This window comes from Schistocerca piceifrons, chromosome 6 (assembly GCF_021461385.2).
Source record: "Schistocerca piceifrons isolate TAMUIC-IGC-003096 chromosome 6, iqSchPice1.1, whole genome shotgun sequence".
Lineage (NCBI taxonomy): Eukaryota > Metazoa > Arthropoda > Insecta > Orthoptera > Acrididae > Schistocerca > Schistocerca piceifrons.
This window is the reverse complement of record NC_060143.1, coordinates 490,866,389-490,879,868: the sequence shown is the minus strand read 5'-3', so window position 1 is coordinate 490,879,868 and position 13,480 is coordinate 490,866,389. Positions and strand designations below refer to the sequence as shown.

The following is a 13,480-nucleotide window of genomic DNA, read 5'->3' as shown; positions in this document are numbered from 1 at the left end:
AACACTGAAGTGTTGGCAGAAGGGCCAACACTGTGTTGCTAGAGGAGGCCGAAATGCACGCGTTTAATTACACGCTGACTGGCGCGAGGTCTGGAACAGTTAAGGGAATTAATAGCAGCAAATAAAGTACGTAGTTGATATAAAACTTAACTTTAATCCACAATTGGTGTACATCGCTCTTGACGGTACATGTTACAATCTCAATATCAAATGCTATGGCGCCTTGCTAGGTCGTAGCAAATGACGTAGCTGAAGGCTATGCTAACTATCGTCTCGGCAAATGAGAGCGTAGTTGTCAGTGATCCATCTCTGGCTAAGTCGGCTGTACAACTGGGGCGAGTGCTAGTAAGTCTCTCTAGACCTGCCGTGTGGCGGCGCTCGGTCTGCAATCACTGACAGTGGCGACACGCGGGTCCGACGTATACTAATGGACCGCGGCCGATTTAAAGGCTACCACCTATCAAGTGTGGTGTCTGGCGGTGACACCACAAACATAATAATATTCCTGATAATAATAATAATGTCCCTATCGTAAGCAGCACTATTATTAGTTCAGAGGCGACCTCTACGGTAAGTTCCAAGTAAAATATCTATCGCTCTGACTTCTAATCATCAAAGTTCATTGCTCGCTACAAAAGTGGAAAATAATCTCACCAGTTGTCAAGCGGTTTTTTCAACATTACAGGCAGCACGTTAACGGTTACTTCCGTGCAATCTAAGCAGTTCCAGGACGGTGTACAGTCCACACGAGTTCACTTCCTACTTTTACCGAAAACTCTTTTGATAGCTGCCTGTCTGTGACGTCATCCGAGACACAGCGTATGCCGGCGTTTGACTGACGCGGAAGTGTGTTTGTGCGAAGTGTCTCTCCTACTGCCTCTCTGGCAGTATTTACATATGGGCGTAGCGGCCCGCCGAACGGAACGTCTGCTATCAACCACTGTACGCACAGGTAGAAGCACCTAAATGGCCGCTTTCTCGGACATGTATTAATTAATAACTCTGTTGTGTAACAATTTACAATCTTCACAATCTTTATATAAGTAAAGTTAAGTTTGCCTTAGTTACTGAAAAAGTTATAGCTCGACTGCACTTAAACTTTGCCGCCTAGAATTTCTAGAACGGAACCGACAGTAGAACATGACCTCTGAACTACCTCTTTTAAGAGTCCTCCTATTGACTGTTATTTACACTAAAGTCTTGAAACTTGGTACAAATGTGTTGTTTCTGTAATGTAATTGAATGCTGTAATTAGAACTTTCTACCCCAAATACAAATGATGCTTGATGTATTACGAATAGCGACATTTCTCTTCCAAATTTGGTTTTTAGTAAATACCTGAAAACTATTAGAGGTAGCTTAATGAAGTCACATAGTTAATGTTTTTTATATAAAACGGAAGCTTATCATCTTCCTGAGTGTAATATTTAACCCTTGCAGTGTTTCGTAAAAACGCCAATTTCGACAAAAATGTTGCACCAATCAAGTTGAGACTCGTTACTTTTTATTGTGGCATGCATTTGGATATTCTGAAATAAATTTGGATTTCCAGCTTCATTATTAATCGCCACATGTTTTTTTCTTGAAATAACATATTTAACAAAACTTATTCATTTGCTCATTCTGAGATTTTAACAGCTTTAACATTAATATACTGAAGCATATACTGGCAAAGTTTGGAAAAGGTGTTTCAATTTTTAACTTCACTCCCAGATTATGGCGCAATACTTTGTATGATACGCACAGGCGCGTTATGATGACGTGGCGCCAGTAGCAATGAACTGGGGTAAGTCCCAGCACACTCTCTCGCATCTGTATCTCTCAAATGATACAGCGCCACAAGACTACTAATAGTTTTTCGTTTCAGAGGGCAACACGATTTGATAGCCATGATCATATTCGTTACATTTGTTAGTTAATTAGTCCTAATCTTCGCACTTGATGATGACGCTAGCTAAACCAGTGCGATAAAGTGCTGAACTTTAACATGTGTTCAAAATTCGTTTCCTATTGAGTATCAACCGGTTGCAGCCCTTATATCAACATAAATACTTCACGGCATGTAACCTCTCTCTTGTGGTTGTTGTGCTAGCTTCCAAACGTAAGAGCAACTGCATGGTCTTCACACTCGCTAATGTTTCACCTAAGCATGACATTAGATAATATCAAGAAAGTGTAGCATACAACAGAACCTGTGACTGTCTCTGGAATTTATAACGGAAGAAGTGAGCAAGAAGAATACCTGTTTCCGATTGGAAATGACGAAGAGATTTTAATGCGCTTGTGGACTACACGGGTTTGCACTGATAAATGTGAGCGAGGTCCATCTCTTCCGCCAGCATGGAATGGTGGACGCTGGTGCTCCAGTTCTACGAGTATGTGCAGTTGATTGAGCAGCCATGAGGGTCACAGTGCAAATGTGCCAACGTCGTATTTAGAGAGGCATTCAGAGTCATAAAGTCATGTATGATCCACGATTGGACCTATTTTCAAGTAAACCTTTGCTGACTAGAAATTATGACGAAAGTGTAAAAAGCACTATCTTCTGTGGTTTAACTTTTTAATCATCTTTGTACGTCGTAAGACTAAAACCTTACCACATCTCTGTAAGCCAAAATATGCCAAATACTTGATACATTACTGGTGAAGTTTAGAAACACAGAATGCAGAGTTCTTGAAGAGAGTACACAACCTAGATTCACAAATGGTTTACATGGCTTTAAGGGAACCCGGAACCTAAAAATGATGAACTTTTGGGTTTTCAGTTTATTTCAGTTTATTGTGAAATAAAATACTACAGATCTTCCTCTTTAAAATGACATATTAATCTTACCTCTAGCACAACTCCAAGTATTGAAAATATTATTTTGAATAATGTGCTGTAGAGGGCATGTCGCGACATTGAATTTCCATGGATACATGTTCATTGAAAACATCGTTTTTCTAAACTTCTGATCTATCCAAAGACTTTAAATTATGTTGGCAACACGATTTGATAGGCAATTGTTTTGTCTGCGTATTGTAGTCTTTGGATACTGTAGTTTACATTGAGCATTTGGTGGTTATTGGACGATTTGTGTTGTATTTCTATTGCGTAACTGAAACTTATCAAATATGCCTCCATTTAGTAACAGGGTTTACAAGAGGAAGAAGCCTCCTCCGAGGTATGCTAGTGGAACTGTGACAATTTCTCCGACCTTGGGAAATGATTCTGAAAATAGTGAGGTTATTCATGAAGGGAAATCCACTCCTGTCTCTAGCACAAGCAAGAAGTTGCAAGGATCAACTGAAAAATACTGCAGTTTATTGGAGAAGTGTAGTGAGGATAATGTGAACGAAAGAATTAACATTTCATTGCCCTCAAAGGTGATTGAGAGTTCAGTACTGTGTAAGGAATGTTGCAAATTGAGTATGTCAGTAAATGTGAAGCGACACATAGGACTTGCAGCAATGTCTGTCTCCATTGTACTAGTTGTCATTACAGAGTTTCATTTTGGAACTCAGAATATGTCGAAATAGGCCAAGGTGAAACTGATAGTGAGAAAAGCAAGTACTATGGTGTAAATATTAGATGCGTTTATGCTCTAAGGCCAATCGGTAAGGGATACTCTGCTGGTGAAATGTTTTTTGGTGTAATGAATCTACCACCAGCACCAACGAAATTCTCAAAATATAACTCGGTTGTTGGATCCTGTGTTGAAGATATTGCCCAAGAATCCATGAAAGAAGCAGTGGAGGAGGCTGTGGCGGTGAATGAAGAAATTCCAGATATTCAGAATCCTCGGGACCTGACTGTCGCACTAGATGGTACGTGGGAGAAGCGCGGGCACACTTCACATAATGGCGTAATTACGGCAACAATTGCTGATACTACAAAAGTTATAGATGTTGTAATTAAATTCAAGCACTGTAGGTGTCCTAAAAGAGTGAAGGACGAACATGCAGAAAACTGTTGAAGGAATTACAGTGGGTCTAGTGGGGCCATGGAAGTTTCCGGTGTGAAAGACATTTTCAGTCGCTGTCTTCTGTGGTACAAGGTCAGATACCTACAGTTCCTGGGTGATGGTGATTCGAAGTCTTTTGCTGCTGTATCTGAGCTGAAACCTTATGGAAATGATGTTACCATTACTAAACAGGAGTGCACAGGCCACGTTCAGAAACATATGGGAACAAGGCTGCGTCGACTGAAGACCACAATGAAAGGCCAAGTACTCAGTGATGGAAAACCTTTGGGTGGAGAAAAAAGATTGACAGACGAGGTAATCAACAGATTGCAGAGAGACTATGGACTGGCAATAAGACAAAATACTCACAGTAATGATGCAATGGAAAAGGCTACAATGGCACTTTACTACCACACCTTATCGACTGACGAGGAACCACTACATGACTATGTCCACAGGGACCCAATTCCTGGTGCAAGTACAACAAATATCAGGGATCTGAACGTGTATACAAGCATCATCACAGTCTACCAGAAACTTTCATGAAGGCTATAAAACCAATTTTCGGAGATCTTTCTGCAAGTGAACTTTTGAAGAAATGTCTCCATGGACGTACACAAAATCAAAATGAGAGTGTGAATAATGTAATTTGGACCAGAATCCCAAAAAATGTGTTTGTGGAAATTCATACTCCTCATTTTGGAGTATATGATGCCACTGCTAGGTACAACGAAGGTAACATTGTAAAGTGCAATGTGCTGCAGAAGTTGGATGTGATGCCCGGAAAGTACATGCTGAGTGCAATGATGTCGATAGACAATGACAGGAAACGGGATGCTGAAAGGAAAGAAAAGGAGTGTGAGAGGCAAGCCACACAAAGAATGAAAGGTGTGAAAAGAAGGCTAGATAGGGAGATGTCTAGTGACAGTGAAAACCCCTCTTATGGTGCTGGACTCCACTAAAATGTTAGTGAAACTCGTTTTCACAAGTTCACTTTTTTGCCATATAAGGAACATTTTCTGCTAAACCATTAGAGATAAAGAATTAAAATTTTCAAGGAATGTAAACACTGCCAATATACACCTTGTATCATAGCCTTTTTGTGATACATAATTGACAACAGATTTTATTTCAAAGATACTATGCCAAAAATGTGTCAGTTATTTTCAGTAACAAAATAATTAATATCTTCCCAAAAAACGCCAATAAATTAAAATCCATGTGGTACATGGTATCAAATATATGTAATATTGCACTGTAAAAGTTTCATCATTCTGGTGTTAATAGTTCATTATAAAATGTTCCTTATATTAAACATTGGAGGTATAGGACATTCCGGGTCCCCTTAAGCACTTAACATCTGAGGTCATCAGTGCCCTAGACTTAGAACTACTTAAACCTAATTAACCTAAGGGCAGCACACACAGCCATGCCCGAGGCAGGATTCGAACCTGCGACCGCAGCAGCAGCGCGGTTCCAGACTGAAGCCCCTAGATTCAGAGGAGGGGGCGATGATACATCAGTTCCAAAACATTTTTTTTTCCTCACTAATCCCGCAGATGTATTCTGTGGTGAAGGTGATAAACTTAAAACAAGTTTTTAAATGACATGTGCTCATCTTTTATTTAGCAACGTAAGCCTGTTTTTAGTAAGTTTGACATGCTCTCACGATTATTTACAAGTCTGTTACAAGACGGTGATTTTACATCTGGCATTTCGTGGGGAGCCAGTGTTTGTCTTAATTTATGGCCAACTTTGAGCCTGACAAAATTTTAAGTGTCCTGCATGATATGTTAAAGACGTAGAATCAAATACTTAAAAACTGGATTGTACTCAAATAAACAGTAAAGTAGTCAAATGACGGCATGTTCCTTAAATAAAAATATTCGACATCATTTGTTTTTCAGAAGGAATGAACCTGAGCGAAGAATTGGAACTGCCACCTTATGATGGAGAAAACCCTCCAAATCGCTCATACGTAGCCGGAAATCCCTTCATGATATGGTTACGCGATTAGTCAATAAACACTGGAAGCAGTCACATTCATTAAATACCCATATTATGCGCATGAAGCGAATGAAAGTGGAAAGATCATATTAAACTATTTTTAAAAAAGTAAGACGCCAGACTGAGATTCAATTGAAGAACCTTCGGAAACTGTGGTCTAGCCACAAAATCCACTTTCAGCCGTTATTGCGGTATTGCTTCTCGTCTGGGACAATTACCAGATAGGACATACAGAGAAAATAGGTAAGACACAAATCATGGGAAAATGATGAAAAATATCAGCACTGGCATCTGGCAGTCATACAGAGTAATAACTTTAAAAAAATTATCAATGAAACATTAATAAGTAAAAGTTTAGCAATAAAATTAACAAAAGATGTTCGCAACAAGAAAACAATAACAACCCGCAAAGTTTGCACTAAATCATAATAAATCAGCTGTAACGCACGAATACGTCAAAACTGTGGTCTAAGGTACTAAATTTGAAAACGATGATACACTGACGGAGGAAAAATCGCAACACCAGAAAATAATTATTGGAGAGTAATAAAACTTCGGGAATATATTTTCCTAGGTAATATATTCAAGTGATTAACATTGCAAGACCATAGGTTAATGTAAGCGTGACACCAGCCGTTGCAAAAGTGAAGTTCAAATGGTATAAATAGCTCTGAGCACCATGGGACTTAACTGCTGAGGTCATCAGTCCCCTAGAACTTAGAAGTACTTAAACCTAACTAACCTACGGACATCACACACATCCATGCCCGAGGCAGGATTCGAACCTGCGACCGTAGCGGTCGCTCGGTTCCAGACCGTAGCGCCAAGAACCGCTCGGCCACCCGGCCAGCCAAAAGGGATATGCTCGTACATTAATGACAAGTGTAACCGCCAGAATGTTGGGTGCAACCATGCAAACTTGTATGTATTATGTTGCACAGGTACCGAATGTCAGTTTGTGGGAGGGAGTTCCATGTCTAGGGACGATTAATGCTGATTGTGGATGACGCTGAAGTTATCGTCAGATGATGTGCCATATGTGCTCGACTGGAGACAGGTCTGGTGATCGAGCAGGCCAAGGCAACAAGTCGAGGCTCTGTAGAGTGTGATGGGTTACAACAGCGGTTATGTGGGCGAGCGTTATCCTGTTGGAAAACACCATTTGGAATGCTGTTTATGAATGGCAGCACAACAGATCGTATCACCAGATTGAAGTACAAATTTGCAGGCAGGGTGCGTGGAATAACCACAAGAGTGCTCCTACTGTCATAAGAACTCGCACCTCAGACCATAACTCCAGCTGTAGGTCCAGTGTGCCTGTCCTCTATGGTCTCCTTCTAATCACCACACTGCCATCACTGGCACCGAGGGAGAATCAGCTTTCATCAGCAAACGCAACAGACCTGCAAGCCACCCTCCAATGAGCTCTTGCTTGACAGTACTGAAATCGCAAACGGCGGTAGTTTGGGGTCAGCGGAATGCACGCTACACGGCATATAGCTCGGAGATGTCCTTGAAGTAACCTATTTGTAACAGCTCGTTGTGTCACTGTGGTGCCAACTGCTGCTCACAGTGCTGCTGCAGATGCAGTACGATGAGACAGAGCCATACGCCGAACACTATGGTCGTCCCTCTTGGTAGTGTCACGTGGTCGTTCAGAGCCCGGTCTTGCTGCGGCTGTACATTTTCGTGACCACCGCTGCCAGCAATCAAGTACAGTGGCTACTTTCCCGCCAAGCCTTTCTCCAGTACTGCAGAAGGAACGGCCAGCTTCTCATTTCCGTGTTACATGACCTCGTTCAAACCCACTGAGGTGGTGATAATGGCTGTTTTGTCGCTCTAAAGACATTCTTGGTTAACATCAACTCACCACGTCCAGTCTCATGACCGTTACAGCGTGTGTTTAAAGCAAATCTGATTTGCACCCTCATAACTGCGCTACTGGAGCCACTCTTGTGCGATTGGCACGAACTTTGAATAGACATCATCTTTCAGGTGTAGAAGCGCTCCTACCAAATTTCGTTTATGTCGCATAATTGTTTCCTAGTGTGGTGATTTTTTCCGTCTGTATATTATTAAGTAAGAAAGGAAAATTATCAGAAATATAGTGACCAGCAGGAATGTTTCACATGAAGAGCAACGTAGAAGGAGGACTCAAATAAGTGGCTGAGCTATATGTCCGATTAGAAAAAGGAATATTATTGTACTGTGGGCACATCCTAACACTGATCAATTTCAAAGATGATTCCATGCTTGAAATTGACAAACCTGTTGGAAAAAATGCTGAAAGTCCGATATTTCAAAGGAAACCTGGGGTCACAAAGCAGCATGTCAAAAGGAATAAAAAGCGGACTCCCCCAGGGATCTGTACTGGTGCCAATGTTTTTTAATGTTTATATCAGTGACCTGATAGACAATGAGTCAAGCAAGTTTTGCAACGCTGATAACATGGCTATAGCTACTCAAAGCAAATGGCTAGAAGATGGTGAAAGAACTCTAACTGCTGACCTAGAAGTACTAAACCAGTACAACAAAAAATGGAGACTGTGTCCAAACCCAAATAAAACAGAGACTTGCGCCTTCCATTTAAATAACAGACTAGCAGACAGAGAACTAAATATTATTTTCTGCGGAAAACGAATTAAACATAACAAATTTCCCAAATATTTAGGTATAACTCTTGACAGGTCACTTACCTTCAAGAAACACCTGGAACTAACTAGCCAGAAACTGAAATCCCGAAATAACATCATCCAGAGATTGGCAGGTACCACATGGGGAGCGGATGCAAATACACTACGTGTTGTAGCACTATCACGCGTCTATTCCGTGGCAGAGTACTGTGCCCCTGTGTGGAGCAGGAGTGTCCATATGAAGAAGATTGACACCCAGATCAATGAAGCCATGAGGACAATAATAGGGACACTAAAGTCGACACCTCTAGAATGGCTTCATGTTCTCTCAAACATCACTCCGCCTGAAATCCGTAGACAGCAGGCAACAATTCAGGAATGGCCGAAAATAAATCAGGCAGATAAGGCAAGAGTACTACCGATACACCAAGTACTAGATGACCGCTGTCGATATCGCCTTAAATCAAGAGCGACAATATGGGAAGACAGAACACTTGCCCAAGGAAATACCTATGACTGCCACAAATCCTGGAAAACCAAGTGGAGCAATAGTGACATTAACCGACACAATATAGAGGACCCCAGCCAACAACTCTCAGGAATGCAGCTTCCTCGTGAAATCTGGCGCCAGCTTAACCGTGTGAGAACTGGACACGCGAGAACTAAATCCGTGCTGTACAAATGGGGCGCCAATGATAACCCAATGTGTGACTGTGAAACTGATGAACAAACATTACAACATCTAGTGCAAGATTGCCCACTGCGAAGATTCTGTGGTGACTGGAGAGACTTTGTGGAGGCCAGCCCTGCTGCCATTAAATGGCTGTCACATTTGGATATAACTTTTTGACGAATTATAGCTGTGATTATATTTCAACTTTGCTCAGATTTAATAATGACTGGTGTTTGTTCTGTTTATATTATTATGTATGTGTGTATATGTATATTTGTATTTGTATGTTATGTTATGTAAATTTACGATGTCAATACCTCACTTGCACTGGTAAAGCCATACGATAAATAAATAACAAAAAACACTGATTTATAGCAGGCTACTCGACAAAAGTGTTGACACTTTGAAATACTAGCAGGTAAACCTAATTGGTTTCAAAAATTCTATAAGATCAGAAGAAAAGTAAGTTAAACGAAAGTAGAACGACTATATTTATAACTGAGGTATAGGGAGTTTTTCTAAAAGCAAAAAATTTAAGAAAAAAGTGAATAGTAGAAGAGAGAAAACAAGAAGCAAGTAGCTCAAGGAACATTGGAGAAATCAGAAACAGCCTAAGATGATCAACGAAGTGTTAGTTAATTTGTAACATGAAATAAAAGCAATGCCAGAAGAATGCCGCAGAACTGCATGAATAGCTTGACCCTTTCTACATTCGAGACTTATTCATTTCTCATTTGAGACAGTGATTTTTTATGAGACAATTATTACTGTTTGTTCTACGTGTATTCATTTCCAGAACACTGTTTCTCAGGTTAATGAGCCAAAAAGGTTGGCAACATTCTCACCAAGACAGAAGAAAAATCATATTTTCATCAAAAATGTTTTCTTAATATTGTAAGCAACCACTTTGGATAAAACTTGGCGTCATACAAGTTGATACAGTATTAAGATTTCTGGCTTATTTTTAGTATTCAATAAAAGTGATGCGAGCTCTATATTTTCACCATGTGTCGTTCTTCATATCTGTACACTTGATACTTTTTAAACAGAAGTCTTCAATAGTCGACATATTACGCTACAGAGGTTCTGAATATGAGTAGTGTGATCTATGCTTGCCACTAGCATTGTCGTTGCGAACCGCATTCTAAGAGAAGTATGTGATCTATTTGTGGGTTGTCACACTGCTAAGCAGCTTACAAATTGTTAACGGAGCACAGACGATTTTCTGTTAATGTTGTCGCTGACGATTTGCAGGTGCTGCTGTCGCCGCACTGCTTGCTTGTGAGTAATTCATGATGTGTTTAAAAAAGTGGAAGTTTAAGTGGGATTTTTTTCTTATTAGTTCGGGTTAGGTAGTTTAATTGATCAGACGTGATTAAAAACGTTATCTGCTCACATCGCCTGCACTCAGCATTGGAAATTCACCAGTTCTTTAGCATTTCAGTAACTAGTATCATGGCATGGTTTTTGTATAAATGCTTTTTGTAAAATTGATTGCAGTTGTTAAAGGATCAGAGTTTCAATACATTTTTTGACTGCTAGTCTCTTTTACATCATTCAGTAAATGCAATATCCTCCATCGTCTCCACACGAAAGTTTAATATTCTAATAACAGTTTCCCCCATTACACATTTGTACAAAAGTAAAACTAAAACTTAATATACTTAGAATAGCTGCATATGCTGCACTGCGCAAGGCTTTCTTTTCTTTAGATGGTTTGCAGTTGCGCTGTGCTATAATGTTCATCATATTCGGGCAGTACCGGGTTTCCCTAGCCATAAGCCATGATAATTTCTTAGGGCCAGTTTAACATCACAGTGGGATACAGTTAAATCACTTCCGGGTAAGTTTCGCGCAGATCTCATTTCTTATGCACGCAGTCTTATTCTCACCGTGCAGTGTTACGTTCGCGTGTATGTCTTTTAATGTTTGGAATTTTGTTTAGTGAGTTTTAATACGTTAAATTAAAGGAAATTTTTACAGAATCATTTTGGACATTTACTCCCTCAAAATTCGATTTGTAATTTTATGTATAATTTTTATTCTGTTAGCTTTGTGTGTGGCACCATCAGTCACTGTGATGTCACGCATTGTACTACTGTTCGCATTACTGTGAAGCACAGAATTTCATGGAACAGCTTATTTAGTACACATTTTTAAGTTTTTTGATTGTTGTAGTAAAAGTTAATTAATATACAGTTTTACAGTTTTAGAATGGTTTGGTGACTCATTTTATCAGATAGATTTTTCGTAATTACCCCACTTGCACTGCTCAGGATTACAACATACAACATACTCAAAGTTAAAGAATAGGAAACCAGTCCAGTCCAGTTCAGTTTCCAACACAACAACTAAACAACAAACCAAACACTTTACAGCTTACCGATGAGTCGTCTCAATGGCGTGCAGGAATCTGACCATATTCTTGTGCTTCAAGTTCTGTACCACTCCGATTTCCCTCGGCAGGAACCTCCTCATATAGTCAGAAGGAGCGTAGAACTTGGAGATTATCTTGATCGCCACATCCCTGTTGTACTTCAGCGAGTGTGCCTTCTGCAAATAATAAGACCAGAGTCAGCGGTGAATACAAACGGTCTCAAGTGGAATCCTAGATTTAGAAATCATCGCTCGTACGAAACTCAGCCTGCTCTTTTCTCGCTCCTACCATGGATAAAGGGCAACAGGCAGATTCATTATTCTCATATTTCCAGAAAGCCTTTGACCAGTGCCTCACTGGAAGGACCGTGCACACGGAACATGTTCTCGGATAAGTGAGTGCCTCGAAGACTTTGTAGCAATAGTTGTTGTTGTTGTTGTTGTTGTTGTGGTCTTCAGTCCTGAGACTGGTTTAATGCAGCTATCCATGCTACTCTATCCTGTGCAAGCTTCTTCATCTCCCAGTACCTACTGCAGCCTACATCCTTCTGAATCTGCTTAGTGTATTCATCTCTTGGTCTCCCTCTACGATTTTTACCCTCCACGCTTCCCTCCAGTACTAAATTGGTGATCCCTTGATGCCTCAGAATATGTCCTGCCAACCGATCCCTTCTTCTAGTCAAGTTGTGCCACAAACTTCTCTTCTCCCCAATTCTGTTCAATACCTCCTCATTAGTCATGTGATCTACCGACCTAATCTTCAGCATTCTTCTGTAGCACCACATTTCGAAAGCTTCTATTCTCTTCTTGCCTAAACTATTTATCGTCAATGTTTCACTTCCATAAATGGATACACTCCATACAAATACTTTCAGAAACAACTTCCTGACACTTAAATCTATACTCTATGTTAACAAATTTCTCTTCTTCAGAAACGCTTTCCTTGCCATTGCCAGTCTACATTTTATATCCTCTCTACTTCGACCATCATCAGTTATTTTGATCCCTAAATAGCAAAACTCCTTTTCTACTTTAAGTGTCTCATTTCCTAACCTAATTCCCTCAGCATCACTCGACTTAATTCGACTGCATTCCATTATCCTTGTTTTGCTTTTGTTGATGTTCATCTTATAGCCTCCTTTAAAGACACTGTCCATTCCGTTCAACTGCTCTTCCATGTCCTTTGCTGTCCATGTCTGACAGAATTACAGTATCACCAGCGAAACTCAAAGTTTTTATTTCTTCTCCATGGATTTTAATACCTACTCCGAATTTTTCTTTTATTTCCTTTACTGCTTGCTCAATATACAGATTGAATAACATCGGGGACAGGCTACAACCCTGTCTCACACCCTTCCCAACCACTGCTTCCCTTTCATGCCCCTCGACTCTTATAACTGCCATCTGCTTTCTGCACAAATTGTAAATAGCCTTTCGCTCCCTGTATTTTACCCCTGCCACCTTCAGAATTTGAAAGAGAGTATTCCTGTCAACATTGTCAAAAGCTTTCTCTAAGTCAACAAATGCTAGAAATGTAGGTTTGCCTTTCCTTAATCTTTCTTCTAAGATAAGTCGTAGAATCAGTATTGCCTCACGTGTTCCAACATTTCTACGGAATCCATACTGATCTTCCCTGAGGTCGGCTTCTACCAGTTTTTCCATTCGTCTGCAAAGAATTCGTGTATCCATTATATTTTCCTGTATAGTGAATGTTCGTCAGAGACAAGAAGTCGTTAGGAATGCTCCAATGAAGGGTCAGAAGATCACTCTTCTGTTCTATCAAAGGTGTTTCCGTAAGAGCGTGCAAAAATTTAACAGGACATAGAGAATGCTCCACTGAACACTTT

The 13,480-nt window shown here is 40.2% G+C and overlaps 1 protein-coding gene across 1 annotated transcript in view; it reads right to left on the bottom strand.

The window, feature by feature from the left end:
- The window catches only part of LOC124803414 (testis-specific serine/threonine-protein kinase 4-like), a 123,144-nt gene that overhangs the window by 86,887 nt on the left and 22,777 nt on the right, over positions 1 to 13,480 (bottom strand). Inside the window, exon 3 of the mRNA XM_047264599.1 lies at positions 11,641 to 11,810. Coding sequence (XP_047120555.1) covers positions 11,641 to 11,810 — 170 coding nt within the window. The remainder of the gene's footprint in view (positions 1 to 11,640; positions 11,811 to 13,480) is intronic.